We start from the raw sequence: 15,316 nt of genomic DNA, 5'->3' as shown, positions 1-15,316 counted from the left end.
GAGGGGGCGAGAAAGACAGTGCAAATGTACTAAGGCTTGAGTATTTCAACAACTCTTCTCTTCCAACTTGTTAGGCAATCATATCTACCTACGGGGGAAGGATGGCCAGACACACAGGACGGTGATTTCTACTAAGGAGGAGAGGAGGCCGTGCTGACCGAGATGCATGCTGGCCATTTCGCAGTGAAGCGCATGATTGCCAAAATCAACCTACGCTTCTTCTGACGGGGAATTGTCAAGAAGGTGGACAGCTGGGCAAGTGAAATAACCTTTTGTTTATCAATCACAGGGTTCAATTCTCGGGCCGACTTTCTTCTCTGTATACATCAATGATGTCGCTCTTGCTGTTGGTGATTCTCTGATCCACCTCTACGCAGATGACACCATTCTGTATACTTCTGGCTCTTCTTTGGACACTGTTATCTAACCTCCAGACGAGCTTCAATGCCATACAACTCTCCTTCCGTGGCCTCCAACTGCTCTTAAATGCAAGTAAAACTAAATGCATACTCTTCAACCGATCGCTGCCCGCACCTGCCCGCCCGTCCAGCATCACTACTCTGGACGGTTCTGACTTAGAATATGTGGACAACTACAAATACCTAGGTGTCTGGTTAGACTGTAAACTCTCCTTCCAGACTCACATTAAGCATCTCCAATTCAAAATTAAATCTAAAATTGGCTTCCTATTTTGCAACAAAGCATCCTTCATTCATGCTGCCAAACATACCCTTGTAAAACTGACCATCCTATCCATCCTCGATTTCGGCGATGACATTTACAAGATAGCCTCCAACACTCTATTCAACAAACTGGATGCGGTCTATCACAGTGCCATCCATTTTGTCACCAAAGCCCCATATACTACCCACCACTGCGACCTGTACGCTCTCGTTGGCTGGCCCTTGCTTCATACTCGTCGCCAAACCCACTGGCTACAGGTCATCTACAAGTCTTTGCTAGGTAAAGCCCCGCCTTATCTCAGCTCACTGGTCACCATAGCAGCACCCACCCGTAGCACACTCTCCAGCAGGTATATTTCACTGGTCACCTCCAAAGCCAATTCCTCCGTTGGCCGCCTTTCTTTCCAGTTCTCTGCTGCCAATGACTGGAACGAACTGCAAAAATCACTGAAGCTGGAGACTCATATCTCCCTCACTAGCTTTAAGCACCAGCTGTCAGAGCAGCTCACAGATCACTGCACCTGTACATAGCCCATCTGTAAATAGCACAGCATAGCCCAATATCATACTGTATTTATTTATTTATTTATCTTGCTCCTTTGCACCCCAGTATCTCTACTTGCACATTCATCTTTTGCACATCTATCACTCCAGTGTTTAATTGCTATATTGTAATTACTTCGCCACCATGGCCTATTTATTGCCTTACCTCCCTTACCTCATTTGCACACACTGTATATAGACTTTTTCTACTGTATTATTGACTGTATTTTTGTTTATTCCATGTGTAACTCTGTTGTATGTGTCGAACTGCTTTGCTTTATCTTGGCCAGGTCGCAGTTGTAAATGAGAACTTGTTCTCAACTAGCCCACCTTGTTAAATGAAGGTGAATTTAAATAAGTGTATGTATATGTGTGTGTGTATATATATATATATATATATATATATATATATATATATATATATATATATATATATATATATATATGATTTCAATGAATGTCATATCAGAGTGCAAACAATGTTTCAATTTGTCACTTTTTTGCTTAAAGATCAGTACACTGTGTAGCCTGCCAGAAGTTTGAGAGGGCGAAGACTGTGGCGCCGGAGTTGAAGCCCATCAAAGTTGTTTCACCATGGCACATGATCGGTAAGTGTCCCAATTCAAATTTTGCCCTGATAAGTTGGTTTGTAATGTTTGCTTTATTTGACAGGAGAGTTCAATATTATAGAATGTGTATGTGTGTGTCAGTATCCTTGCAAATATGAAAAGCTGCATACTGTATGACACAGATACGGTAAGAATAAAGTAATCTTCTCTCTAAAACTTAAAATGTTATGGGTGGACCTCATCGGACCCTTCACGAAATCCAGGAATGGCAACAGCTGGTGTCTGACGGTGACCGATCACTTTACCAAGTGGGTGGAGGCAATACCCATTAAGATCAGTAAAGGAAGAGTATGTTCTTAACTCGGAATTCCCTTCTGTAACCCATTAAAAAGGGTGGTTGGAACAAATAAATATATTTTCGTTTTGTATGATACCTATCAAGGACGAGACTGGCAAGGCCACCTCCAAGGCGATGGTGGACATCTGCAACACACATGGTTCTCCTGAGGTCATCTTGAGTGACCGAGGTCATGAGCGCTGGAACAAGGTACAGATCTTGTAGGTTATATTCTGTCACCAATGGTGTGTTTTATTTTTTTCCATGGTACATAATCAGATATATTTCAATATCTTACATTGTCAATAGATATCGCTTTCCTACCCCCTCCTGCAGGTTTGGTGAATGGACCATCCAGACCCTCAAGGCTGCCATGGACAAGTCCCTTGATTGGTACCTGGAAGAGTGGGAGAAAAACCTGAAAGTAATTCTCTTTGCACACAACAGCAGCATCCAGGCCTCCACAAACAAAGGTAAACAATTGAGGTAAACAATGCAATTGAATATACAATTATTGCATATGCTGTAGTCTTTCAAATTTGTGATTGACTTAGTGTTGTTTGTCTGTATTTTTGTATAACGTACTTTCAGATAACTGAAACCCCACTTGATGTGATGGAAGTTGTCGAACCAGATCTGAATGCCTTCGAGGTCCAGTTCAGGCATGGACTGAGAAGGATGTGGTTTTTGACCAGGTAAAAATGATTGTAAGAAAATATGTAGATATGAGATATGTAAGTAATGTATTTGTAATATGAAATATAATTACATTTATTCTTGTTATCAATAAAGGTGAGACTGAACATGGACGAGGCGCAGGAAAAACAGAAGGAGAGCTACCGAAGCAGAATCAAGAAGGGGACCAAGTGCTACGACATCCGGGCAATTTACTTGGCTTGGAAGAAGGACGAAAGGAAGGCGAGACCTGGGAAACCTCGCTGTTTTTTCGCTCCTAGCTGGGGTCACCATCTGTTAAAGTAAATATAAAACCTCTTAGATAATTACTATTTGCATTAGCCCACAAAATAACCTGAAGCTAGTTTTAGTTTCCCTAACACTAATATTTTCTGTTTGTCTTCCTAGGGTTACCTCAGCGGAAGTCAACAATCTTCTACAGTTGGAGCAGTTTGACGGTCGACCACTGAAAGCAGTGACGCCCTACACTTCAGTGAAGCCCAATAGACAAAGTATGTTAAGCTTTGGTTAGCATTTGAGAAAGCAAGAAATGGTAGTTATGCTGAGCTTATAAAAATGTACCTGTTCAATTTACCTCTCCAAATGACATTAGGACCATCGACTGTCCGAGCCCCCCCAGGAGGTATCCCATCCACCAGAACCAGTGAGTCCGGATCAGTCTGATTCTCTGTGCGCTGAGTCGGAGGGGGACCAGCTTGAGGTAGGCTATACCTTCTAAAAGTGTTAAAGTACATATCTCCCATTTATAACACTGCACTAATCCATCAAACTTTTTCACAGTAAAGTGTAAACTGTGTTTGCTTGTTTATGTCTCTGTCTCCTACCCTGTTCCCTTTAACTCTGCTCTTGTTCCCCAGGAGCTGGAGGTTCTGCCCAACACCCAGACATGGATCCACCTGATGTCCTCCATTACCAACCACCCTCCAACTTTTCATTAAATATTCTACAGCTACTGATGTTGTCATTATCTGCTAAGAAAGTGAGATAATATATGAGATAAATCAAATCGTATTGGTCACATACACGTGTTTAGCAGATGTTATTGCGGGTGTAGTGAAATGCCTGAGTTTCTAGCTCCGACAGTGCAGTAATATCTAACAAGTAACATCTAACAATTTCACAACATATACACACAAATCTAAGTAAAGGAATGGAATTAAGAATATATAAATGTATGGATGAGCAATGTCAGTGGCATAGACTAAGATTCAGTAGAATGGTATAGAATACAGTATATACATATGAGATGGGTAATGCAAGATATGTAAACATTACATTTTACATTTTACATTTAAGTCATTTAGCAGACGCTCTTATCCAGAGCGACTTACAAAATGGTGCATTCACCTTATGATATCCAGTGGAACAACCACTTTACAATAGTGCATCTAAATCTTTTAAGGGGGGGGGGTTAGAAGGATTACTTTATCCTATCCTAGGTATTCCTTAAAGAGGTGGGGTTTCAGGTGTCTCCGGAAGGTGGTGATTGACTCCGCTGTCCTGGCGTCGTGAGGGAGCTTGTTCCACCATTGGGGTGCCAGAGCAGCGAACAGTTTTGACTGGGCTGAGCGGGAACTGTGCTTCCTCAGAGGTAGGGGGGCCAGCAGGCCAGTGGTGGATGAACGCAGTGCCCTTGTTTGGGTGTAGGGCCTGATCAGAGCCTGAAGGTATGGAGGTGCCGTTCCCTTCACAGCTCCGTAGGCAATCACCATGGTCTTGTAGCGGATGCGAGCTTCAACTGGAAGCCAGTGGAGAGAGCGGAGGAGCGGGGTGACGTGAGAGAACTTGGGAAGGTTGAACACCAGACGGGCTGCGGCGTTCTGGATGAGTTGTAGGGGTTTAATGGCACAGGCAGGGAGCCCAGCCAACAGCGAGTTGCAGTAATCCAGACGGGAGATGACAAGTGCCTGGATTAGGACCTGCGCCGCTTCCTGTGTGAGGCAGGGTCGTACTCTGCGAATGTTGTAGAGCATGAACCTACAGGATCGGGTCACCGCCTTGATGTTAGTGGAGAACGACAGGGTGTTGTCCAGGATCACGCCAAGGTTCTTAGCACTCTGGGAGGAGGACACAAGGGAGTTGTCAACCGTGATGGCGAGATCATGGAACGGGCAGTCCTTCCCCGGGAGGAAGAGCAGCTCCGTCTTGCCGAGGTTCAGCTTGAGCTGGTGATCCGTCATCCACACTGATATGTCTGACAGACATGCAGAGATGCGATTCGCCGCCTGGTTATCAGAAGGGGGAAAGGAGAAGATTAATTGTGTGTCGTCTGCATAGCAATGATAGGAGAGACCATGTGAGGATATGACAGAGCCAAGTGACTTGGTGTATAGCGAGAATAGGAGAGGGCCTAGAACAGAGCCCTGGGGGACACCAGTGGTGAGAGCGCATGGTGCGGAGACAGATTCTCGCCACGCCACCTGGTAGGAGCGACCTGTCAGGTAGGACGCAATCCAAGCGTGGGCCGTGCCGGAGATGCCCAACTCGGAGAGGGTGGAGAGGAGGATCTGATGGTTCACAGTATCAAAGGCAGCAGATAGGTCTAGAAGGATGAGAGCAGAGGAGAGAGAGTTAGCTTTAGCAGTGCGGAGAGCCTCCGTGACACAGAGAAGAGCAGTCTCAGTTGAATGCCCAGTCTTGAAACCTGACTGATTAGGATCAAGAAGGTCATTCTGAGAGAGATAGCAGGAGAGCTGGCCAAGGACGGCACGTTCAAGAGTTTTGGAGAGAAAAGAAAGGATACTGGTCTGTAGTTGTTGACATCGGAGGGATCGAGTGTAGGTTTTTTCAGAAGGGGTGCAACTCTCGCTCTCTTGAAGACTGAAGGGACGTGGCCAGCGGTCAAGGATGAGTTGATGAGCGAGGTGAGGAAGGGGAGAAGGTCTCCGGAAATGGTCTGGAGAAGAGAGGAGGGGATAGGGTCAAGTGGGCAGGTTGTTGGGCGGCCGGCCGTCACAAGACGCGAGATTTCATCTGGAGAGAGAGGGGAGAAAGAGGTCAAAGCACAGGGTAGGGCAGTGTGAGCAGGACCAGCGGTGTCGTTTGACTTAGCAAACGAGGATCGGATATCGTCAACCTTCTTTTCAAAATGGTTGACGAAGTCATCCGCAGAGAGGGAGGAGGAGGGGGAGGAGGATTCAGGAGGGAGGAGAAGGTAGCAAAGAGCTTCCTAGGGTTAGAGGCAGATGCTTGGAATTTAGAGTGGTAGAAAGTGGCTTTAGCAGCAGAGACAGAAGAGGAGAATGTAGAGAGGAGTGAGTGAAAGGATGCCAGGTCCGCAGGGAGGCGAGTTTTCCTCCATTTCCGCTCGGCTGCCCGGAGCCTTGTTCTGTGAGCTCGTAGTGAGTCGTCGAGCCACGGAGCAGGAGGGGAGGACCGAGCCGGCCTGGAGGATAGGGGACAGAGAAAATCAAAGGATGCAGAAAGGGAGGAGAGGAGAACATTACTTTAGATTACTTTACATTACTTTAGGAGAACTTTAGAGAACATTAAAGTGAATAGTGTTCCATTTATTAAAGTGGTCAGTGATTTCAAGTCTATGTATATAGGCAGCAGCCTCTATGAGCTAGTGATGGCTATTAAACAGGCTGATGGCCTAGAAGCTGTTTTTCAGTCTCTCGGCCAAATTTGTTCAGCCTCCTGAGGTTGAAGAGGCGCTGTTGCGCCTTCTTTACCACACTCTGTGTAGGTGGACCATTTCAGTTTGTCAGTGATGTGTACGCCGAGGAACTTGAAGCTTTCCACATTATCCACTGCTGTCCCGTCGATGTGGATGGGGGGTGCTCCCTCTGCTGTTTCCTAAAGTCCACGATCATCTCCTTTGTTTTGTTAACGTTGAGTGAGTGGTTGTTTTGCTGACACAACACTCTGAGTGCCCTCACCTCCCTGTAGGCTGTCTCATCGTTGTTGGTTATCAAGCCTACTATTGTGTCATCTGCAAACTTCATGATTGAGTTGGAGGCGTGCATGGCCACGCAGTCATGGGTTAACAGGGAGTACAGGAGGGGGCTGAGCATGCACCCTTGTGGGGCCCCAGTGTTGAGGATCAGCAAAGTGGAGATGTTACCTACCTTCACCACCTGGGGGTGGCCCATCAGTCCAGGACCCAATTGCACAGGGTGGGTTTGAGACCCAGGGCCTCAAGCTTAATGATGAGCTTGGAGGGTTCTATGGTGTTGAACGCTGAGCTATAGTCAATGAACAGCATTCTTACATATGTATTCCTCTTGTCCAGATTGGATAGGGCAGTGTGCAGTTTGATGGCATCGTCTGTGGATCTATTGGGGCGGCAAGCAAATGGAAATGGGTCTAGGGTGACAGGTGAGGTAGAGGTGATATAATCCTTGACTAGTCTCTCAAAGCACTTCATGATGACAGAAGTGAGTGCTACGAGGCAATAGTCATTTAGTTCAGTTACCTTTGCTTTCTTAGGTGCAGGAACAATGGTGACCATCTTGAAGCATGTGGGGACATAGACTGGGATAGGGAGAGATTGAATATGTCTGTAAGCTGGTCTGCGCATGCTCTGAGGACATGGTTAGGGATGTAGTCTTGGCCGGCAGCCTTGCGAGGGTTAACATGCTTAAATGTCTTACTTATGTCGGCCATGGAGAAGGAGAGCCCACAGTCGTTGGTAGCGGGCCGCGGCGGTGGCACTGTCTTATCCTTAAAGCGGGCGAATAAGGTGTTTAGCTTCTCCGGAAGCAAGACGTTGGTGTCCGTGACGTGGCTGGTTTTCCTTTTGTAGGTCGTGATTGTCTGTAGACCCTGCCACATACGTCTCGTGTATGAGCCGTTGAATTGCGACTCCACTTTGTCTCTATACTGACGTTTTGCCTGTTTGATTGCCTTGTGGAGGGAATAACTACACTGTTTATATTCTGCCATATTCCCAGTCACCTTGCCATGGTTAAATGATAATGATTCGCGCTTTCAGTTTTGCGAATGCTGCCATCTATCCACGGTTTCTGGTTAGGGTAGGTTTTAATAGCCACAGTGGGTACAACATGTCCTATACACTTTCTGATTAACTCAGTCACCGTAATAGTATATTCGTCAATATTATTCTCAGAAGCTACCCGGAACATATCTCAGTCCGTGTGATCAAAACAATCTTGAAGGGTGGATTCCGATTGGTCAGACCAGCATTGAATAGTCCTTAGCACGGGTACTTCCGGAGTACTTTTGAGTTTCGCTTATAGGACAGGAGGAGCAAAATGGGGTCGTGGTCAAATTAGCTGAAAGGAGGGCGGGGGAGAGCCTTGTAGGCATTCCGGAAGTTTGAGTTAGTGGTTGAGTGTTTTAGCAGCGTGAGTACTACAGTTGATATGTTAATAGAACTTTGGCTGCCTTTTCCTCAAATTTGCTTTGTTAAAATCCCCAGCTACAATAAATGCAGCCTCAGGATATGTGGTTTCCAGTTTGCATAAAGTCCAAGTTCTTTGAGGGCCGTTGTGGTATCAGATTGAGGGGGGATATACATGGCTGTGACTATAACAAAAGAAGATTATCTTGGGAGATAAAACGGTCAGCATTTGATTGTGACGTATTCTATGTCAGGTGAACAAAAGGACTTGAGTTCCTGTATGTTATCACAATTACACCATGAGTCGTTAATCATGAAAACGCACACCCCTGTGTCACGACTTCCACCGAAGTCGTTTCCTCTCCTTGTTCGTTCGGCGTCGATCCACTTTTCATTTTCCATTTGTTTTGTCGTTTTCCTACACACCTGGTTTCCATTTCCCTCATTATTTGTTGTGTATTTAACCCTCTGTTTCCCCCCATGTCTTTGTGTGGGGTTGTTTGTAAGTTCTTGTGCACTTGTTTACTGGTGCGCGTCAGGTTTTTGTACCCATATTCTGTTGTATTTTTATGCCGTTGGTTTTTGGATTAAACTGCTCCGGCTACTACCTAGTTCTGCTCTCCTGCGTCTGACTTCCCTGCCACCAGTTATGCACCCTTTTACACCCTGCCCATCTTCTTCCCAGAGAAATATTTATTCCTGTCTGTGCGATGAACTGAGAACCCAACTGGCTGGACCGACTGACAGTATATCCCGAGTGAGCAACATATCCGTGAAACAGAGTATGTTACAATCCCTGATGTCTCTCTGGAAAGAAACCCTCGCCCTGAGTTCATCAACTTTATTATCCAGAGACTGAACATTAGCGAGTAATATACTCGGAAGCAGTGGGTGGTGTGCGCGCCTCCTAAGTCGGAATAGAAGAGCACTCCGAGTACCTCTCCTCCGCCGGCGTTGTTTTGGGTCAGCCTCTGGAATTAGTTCAATTTCCCTGGGGGGTGCGAACAAAGGATCCGCTTCGGGAAATTCGTATTCCTGGTCATAATGCTGGTGGTGCTGGTGAGTTACCGCCACTCTGATATCCAACATTTCTTCCCGGCTGTATGTAATAACACAAAAATAATTCTGGCTTACCAATTTAAGAAAAAATACATAAAAAAATGCAAAGCTTCCTACGAGCTCTCTGTCTGCGCCATTTTCTATTTTCCTTGATACACAGAAACTAAAAACACTAGCACTGCAAACACTCAGAACAAAGAGAGCACTATTTGGCCAAATAATGTCCCCCAGCCAAATAGTGTTCCCGTCTGCGTTACAATGGGATTCGATAAACTATTAGCGTCTGCTGCTATATCAACGGCGTGATGACCTAATGATTCGAATTTTGGAGATCATTGCAGCCTAAATGACGTTATTTTCACCATCGCTATGCAAACAAGGCTGATTTCCACAACAATTTTGCTGTTTAAACAAGTTTTCTTTAGCTAATAAAATGAGAACATTAATTCAAACTACTTTTGGGTACCTTGTTAACATTACAACATGAAATCCATGTTGTGAATAAGAACTGTTCTTGAAGACCGAGAATCATAACTACTCTACACAATACGTTTCTATCTCTGGACGTTCCGTGACATTGCTACGTTTCGGAAATAGAAAAGAAAACGTGTAATCTGCTCGACACATAAATTACTTACCTTACAGATCACGAAGTCAGCTAATTTCCACTTCATTCATATGCAAATCCGTTTGATTCATACACTGGCTTGTCTGTCTGTCATGTTTTTATTTTAACTTGCTCTTCCCTTATCTACACTGAAATAATATAATTTCAGTAGCCCTCTAAGATTTTAAAAAACCTCTCTCTCATAGCTCTTTAGTACACCCTTGTGGTTGAATATATATATGTATCTATTAAGGTCCTACGTTAGAACAATGAATAATATGTAACAAATAAATAACATCAAAGGATATCTTACAATAATGAACACCTTGTGAAACAGCTGTGAAAACCAACCTGGCAACATTTAAGATTTTAATACATAAACTTTGTTTTTTTTGTAGAGTTTATTTCCACAGATGTATTTTTATTTTTATGCACTCACATGGCAATCATAGACTAAAATACTGTATTTTGGTGTGTGGAATATATAGGGGGGGTTGCTGTGTGGGTGAGATGTTCTGCCTGTCACATGTTCTCAACAGGCAGCCAGTTTCAGAAGGGGGACTTGAAGAGGGAGACTGCAAAGTCCAGGCACAGCTGCTCTCTTTGTTCTGAGTGTTTGCAGTGCTAGTGTTTTAGCTAATCTGTATATCTCACATACTATGTGCCCAGTATGATAGTTTTCTTGCTCTTTCTTAGCAGATAATGACAACATGACAACAACAGTAGCTGTAGATGTAATGAAACGTTGGAGGGTGGTTGGTAATATTGGAAAGATAAAATAAAATATCCTCGAGGGATGCCATTGAAGTGCAAGCTACGTACAAACAGAAAGCTGCAATAACAGTTACAGTAGCTTGCTAGCTGACTAGGCAGGCCGAGGTATATAAGTACAGTAGCTAGCAACGTCAATCTAAAAACAGCTTAGATTATTCATTCCTACTTAACAATATTTACTTATATAAAGACAAATACATGGAAAAGAAAGTGCTCTCTTTCCAGTCTTTTCGGTCCTCTGAAGCATCAGGTTGTCACCTTCAAAAACACTGTCCTTGGAGAGCAATTCTGAGGTAATAAATTTGCTTGGACTGAGCGAGCGTTTATGCTGTGAAATAGAACTACAACTGCCTGCATCCTCCTTCCTTCGCGACCGCTATGAGGTAATATAGAGCCAAGCAACCAGCATAGCAATGGATGCAGTGGTTTTATACGTAATCCGGTCAGAATGTTGCAAGATCTAGCAACAGCCCTAGCAACAGAAACTAGAACTCATCGAATCCCATTATGACGCAGAGGGGGACACTATTTGGCATGACAGGCCCACAGCTCTGCTTTGAGGCTGACCATTCAGGCACTGGTGACGTTTCAGACACCGATAGTGGTGTTGGCTTTACAGGCAACTGTGGAGAGTGCAGCCGCACTCCAAAACGCACGTTCTGCCGCCCGCATATTCAAACTTCCAGCCACTGTTGCACTCCTCAAACGAGTTAGTCCATTTAGGGCAGCAGCAGCTCATGTTTCAATCATTAGGACATTGACAAACAATGCAGGGGCAGAGACTGCCATTTCACGCAGGCTAACAAGCAGTGAGGCCTCCTCTCACTTAAATGATATTTGACCATTCCCAATGAAGTCTCCATTCACTCCATGGTGGGAACGGGTGAAGACCCAGTACAACGCATATAGTATTGAAATGCGAGATGTATGGCAAGTACTTTTACTCTCAATTCCAAGTGAAATTGCCCACAGAGCCATGGATGATTTTAAGGAGGGCACAATTGTTAACCAGCTGTTTCACAATGAAACCAATGCAGACATATTATACGGTGCATTCGGAAAGTATTCAGACCCCTTTTCTTTTTCCACATTTTGTTACTTTACAGCATTATTCTAAAATGTATTAAATCGTTTTTTTCCCCCTCATCAATCTACACAATGCCCCATAATGACAAAGCAAAAACAGGTTTTTAGATATGTTAGCAAATGTATTTAAAATAAAAATTTGAAATATCACATTTACATAAGTATTCAGACCCTTTACTCAGTACTTTGTTGAAACACCTTTGGCAGCGATTACAGTCTTGAGTCTTCTTTGGGTTTTTATTTATTTACCCTTTATTTAACTAGGCAAGTCTTCTTGGGTATGACGCTACAAGCTTGGCATACCTGTATTTGGGGAGTTTTTCCCATTCCTTTCTGCAGATCCTCTCAAGCTATGTCAGGTTGGATGGGGAGCGTTGCTGCACAGCTATTTTAAGGTCTCTCCAGAGATGTTAGATCGGGTTCAAGTCTTGGCTCTGGCTGGGCCAATCAAGAACATTCAGAGACTTGTCCCGAAGCCACTCCTGCGTTGTCTTGACTGTGTGCTTAGGGTCATTGTCCTGTTGGAAGGTGAACCTTCACCCCAGTCTGAGGTCCTGAGCGCTCTGAAGCAGGTTTTTCATCTTTCTGTATTTTGCTCCGTTCATCTTTGCCCCGATTCCAGTCCCTGCTGCTGAAAAACATCCCCACAACATGATGCTGCCACCACTATGCTTCACCGTAGGGTTGGTGCCAGGTTTCCTCCAGACGTGACTCTAGCCATTCAGGCCAAAAAATTAAATCTTGACTTCATCAGAACAGAGAATCTTGTTTCTCATGGTCTGAGAGTCTTTTAGGTGCCCTTTGGCAAACTCCAAGCGGGCTGTCGTGTCTTCTACTGAGGAGTGGCTTCCGTCTAGCCACTCTACCATAAAGGCCTGATTGGTCGAGTGCTGCAGAGATGGTTGTCCTTCTGGAAGGTTCTCCCATCTCCAAAGAGGAACTCTGGAGCTCTGTCAGAGTGGTCATCTCCCTGATCAAGGCCCTTCTCCCCCGAGTGCTCAGTTTGGCCAGGCGGACAGCTGTGCCTCGACACAACCCTGTCTCGGAGCTCTGTGGACAATTCCTTTGACCTCATGGCTTGGATTTTGCTCTGACATGCACTGTCACCTGTGGGACCTTATGTAGACAGGTGTGTGCCTTTCCAAATCATGTCCAATCAATTGAATGTACCACAGGTGGACTCCAATCAAGTTGTAGAAACATCAAGGATTATCAATGGAAACAGGATGCACCTGAGCTCAATTTCGAGTCTCATAGCAAAGGGTCTGAATACTTATGTATATTAGGTATTATTATTCGTATTTATTTTTGAGATTTGCAAAAAAAATAAAAATTCACTTTGTCATTATGGGGTATTGTGTGTAGATTGTTCAGGGGGGGAAATTATGTAATCCATTTTAGAATAAGGCTATAACGTAACAAAATATGGAAAAAGGGAAGGGGTCTGAATACTTTCCGAATGCACTGTATATAATGAATATGAATTCAGAGGATTAAAATGATTAAATATTAAAGCTTCAGTCATACAAAAGTTGTACTTAAATCCAAATTGGTTTTCCAGCAAATTAGTGAGACTGTCTCACCCCATGTTCAAAAATAGCCTTTTTTTAACCTCTCACTTTCGGATATTTGAAAATGAAATTCTCTATAGCTATTTTTAAAACAAGATATAAAAAGCTGGTTGCAATTTCAGTTTAATCCAACAGAAAAGACAGGACAAATATTACAAGAAATATTATGGTTAAACTCAAATATACTAGTTCATAAAAAAAAATGGGGATATATTTTTTTATTATAATCTTTGTTCATGATATCATAAATATGACTGGTGGAGTTATGTCACACATGTAGCTAACAAAAATATATGGATATGTCTGCTCTATCCAAAATTACAACCAACAGCATTACCACAAAAATGTAAGAGGCAAGTGGATGGGGAAAAAGTAAGCAACTGCAGTAAGGAACAAAATTGGTTAAAGAAAATTGTGATGAATAAAAAAAAGTATACCAGTTTCAGTTAAGGACCAAAACATTTACAGCTGCACCATATAGGTTGAAAAAGAGTTGAGAAGAGATTTTCGATGTGCGATATAATCTAGGCTTTAAAGCCTTTTTGAAATCGGACAGTGTGGTTAGATTAACAAGAGACTTGTCTTTAAAATGGTATAAAATAGTCATATGTTTGAGAAATTGAAGTTAGAGCATTTGAGGTATTTGTTTTTCGCGCCATGCGATTCCACTGGCTGTTGCAAGCGTCCCACCTTGCCCAGGGAGGTTAAAGACAGACGTTCCGCTAGCGGAACACCGTTCCGCCTGCGGAACCCCTAGCCAACCAATTAAAATACCACAATTCTATTTTCTCAAACAATCAACTATTTTACACCATTTCAAAGACAAGACTCTCGTTAATCTAACCACATTGTCCGATTTCAAAAAGGCTTTACAGCGAAAGCAAAACATTACATTATGTCAGGAGAGTACCCTCCTAAAAATAATCACACAGCTATTTTCAAAGCAAGCATATGTCACAAAAACCAAAACCACAGCTAAATGCAGCACTAACCTTTGATCTTCATCAGATGACACTCCTAGGACATTATGTTATACAATACATGCATGTTTTGTTCAATCCAGTTCATATTTATATCAAAAACCAGCTTTTTACATTAGCATGTGATGTTCAGAACTAGCATACCCACCGCAAACTTCCGGTGAATTTACTAAATTACTCACGATAAACGTTTACAAAAAACATAACAATTATTTTAAGAACTATAGATACAGAACTCCTTTATGCAATCGCGGTGTCAGATTTTAAAATAGCTTTTCGGCGAAAGCACATTTTGCAATATTCTGAGTAGATAGCTCGGCCATCACAGGCTAGCTAATTTGGCACCCACCAAGTTTGGTGCTCACTAAACTCAGAATTACTATAAGAAAAATTGGATTACCTTTGCTGTTCTTCATCAGAATGCACTCCCAGGACTTCTACTTCAACAACAAATGTTGTTTTGGTTTGAAATAATCCATAGTTATATTGAATTAGCTCCGTTTGTTCGTGCGTTGAGGTCACTATCCGAAGGGTGACACGCAGGCGCATTTCGTGACAAAAAAATTCAAAATATTCCATTACCGTACTTCGAAGCATGTCAAACGCTGTTTAAAATCAATTTTTATGCAATTTTTCTCGTAAAATAGCGATAATATTCCAACCGGGGCGACGTTGTATTCATTCAAAGACTGAAAGAACAAAATGGAGTAGTCTCGTGGACGCGCATCTCCAGTGTCACTGTCCCCAGGCAGGCCAGTAACAAACAGAGCTGCTGTACTTAGCCCAGACTGCAGAGCTCTCATTCCACTTTCTGGCGCCTTCTGAGAGCCAAGGGAAGCCTTAGAAAATGTCACGTTACAGCACAGATGGTGTATTTTCAATAGAGAGGCTACAGAAGGACAATAAATTGTCAGACAGGGCACTTCCTGTATGGAATCTTCTCAGGTCTTGGCCTGCCATATGAGTTCTGTTATACTCACAGACACCATTCAAACAGTTTTAGAAACTTTAGAGTGTTTGCTATCCAAATCTACTAATTATATGCATATTCTAGTTTCTGCGCAGGAGTAGTAACCAGATTAAATCGGGTACGTTTTTTATCCGGC

At 43.4% G+C, this 15,316-nt stretch overlaps 1 protein-coding gene across 1 annotated transcript; it reads left to right on the top strand.

Moving 5' to 3' along the window:
- The first annotated feature begins 2,148 nt into the window (after positions 1–2,148).
- On the top strand, positions 2,149–5,346 carry LOC106609076 (uncharacterized). Its single transcript, XM_082977563.1, has 7 exons — positions 2,149–2,342; positions 2,469–2,605; positions 2,724–2,827; positions 2,925–3,109; positions 3,216–3,319; positions 3,421–3,528; positions 3,686–5,346. Exons 4-6 carry the CDS (start codon positions 2,937–2,939, stop codon positions 3,489–3,491), a joined length of 348 nt encoding a protein of 115 aa, XP_082833689.1. The 5' UTR covers positions 2,149–2,342; positions 2,469–2,605; positions 2,724–2,827; positions 2,925–2,936; the 3' UTR covers positions 3,492–3,528; positions 3,686–5,346.
- Positions 5,347–15,316: the final 9,970 nt, after the last annotated feature.

Source organism: Salmo salar, chromosome 07 (genome assembly GCF_965601325.2).
Source record: "Salmo salar chromosome 07, fSalSal1, whole genome shotgun sequence".
In the NCBI taxonomy this organism is placed as follows: Eukaryota; Metazoa; Chordata; class Actinopteri; order Salmoniformes; family Salmonidae; genus Salmo; species Salmo salar.
The sequence above is the reverse complement of the archived record's forward strand: the minus strand, read 5'-3'. Positions and strand labels throughout refer to the sequence as shown.

What these genes read in the sequence shown, in the direction of transcription:
- LOC106609076 (XM_082977563.1), top strand. Translation starts at nt 2,937, where the DNA reads ATGGACGAGGCGCAGGAAAAACAGAAGGAGAGCTACCGAAGCAGAATC. An exon ending in TGGGGTCACCATCTGTTAAA is followed by an intron (nt 3,110 to 3,215) that starts GTAAATATAAAA and finishes TTGTCTTCCTAG; the next exon opens with GGTTACCTCAGCGGAAGTCA. An exon ending in AGTGAAGCCCAATAGACAAA is followed by an intron (nt 3,320 to 3,420) that starts GTATGTTAAGCT and finishes AAATGACATTAG; the next exon opens with GACCATCGACTGTCCGAGCC.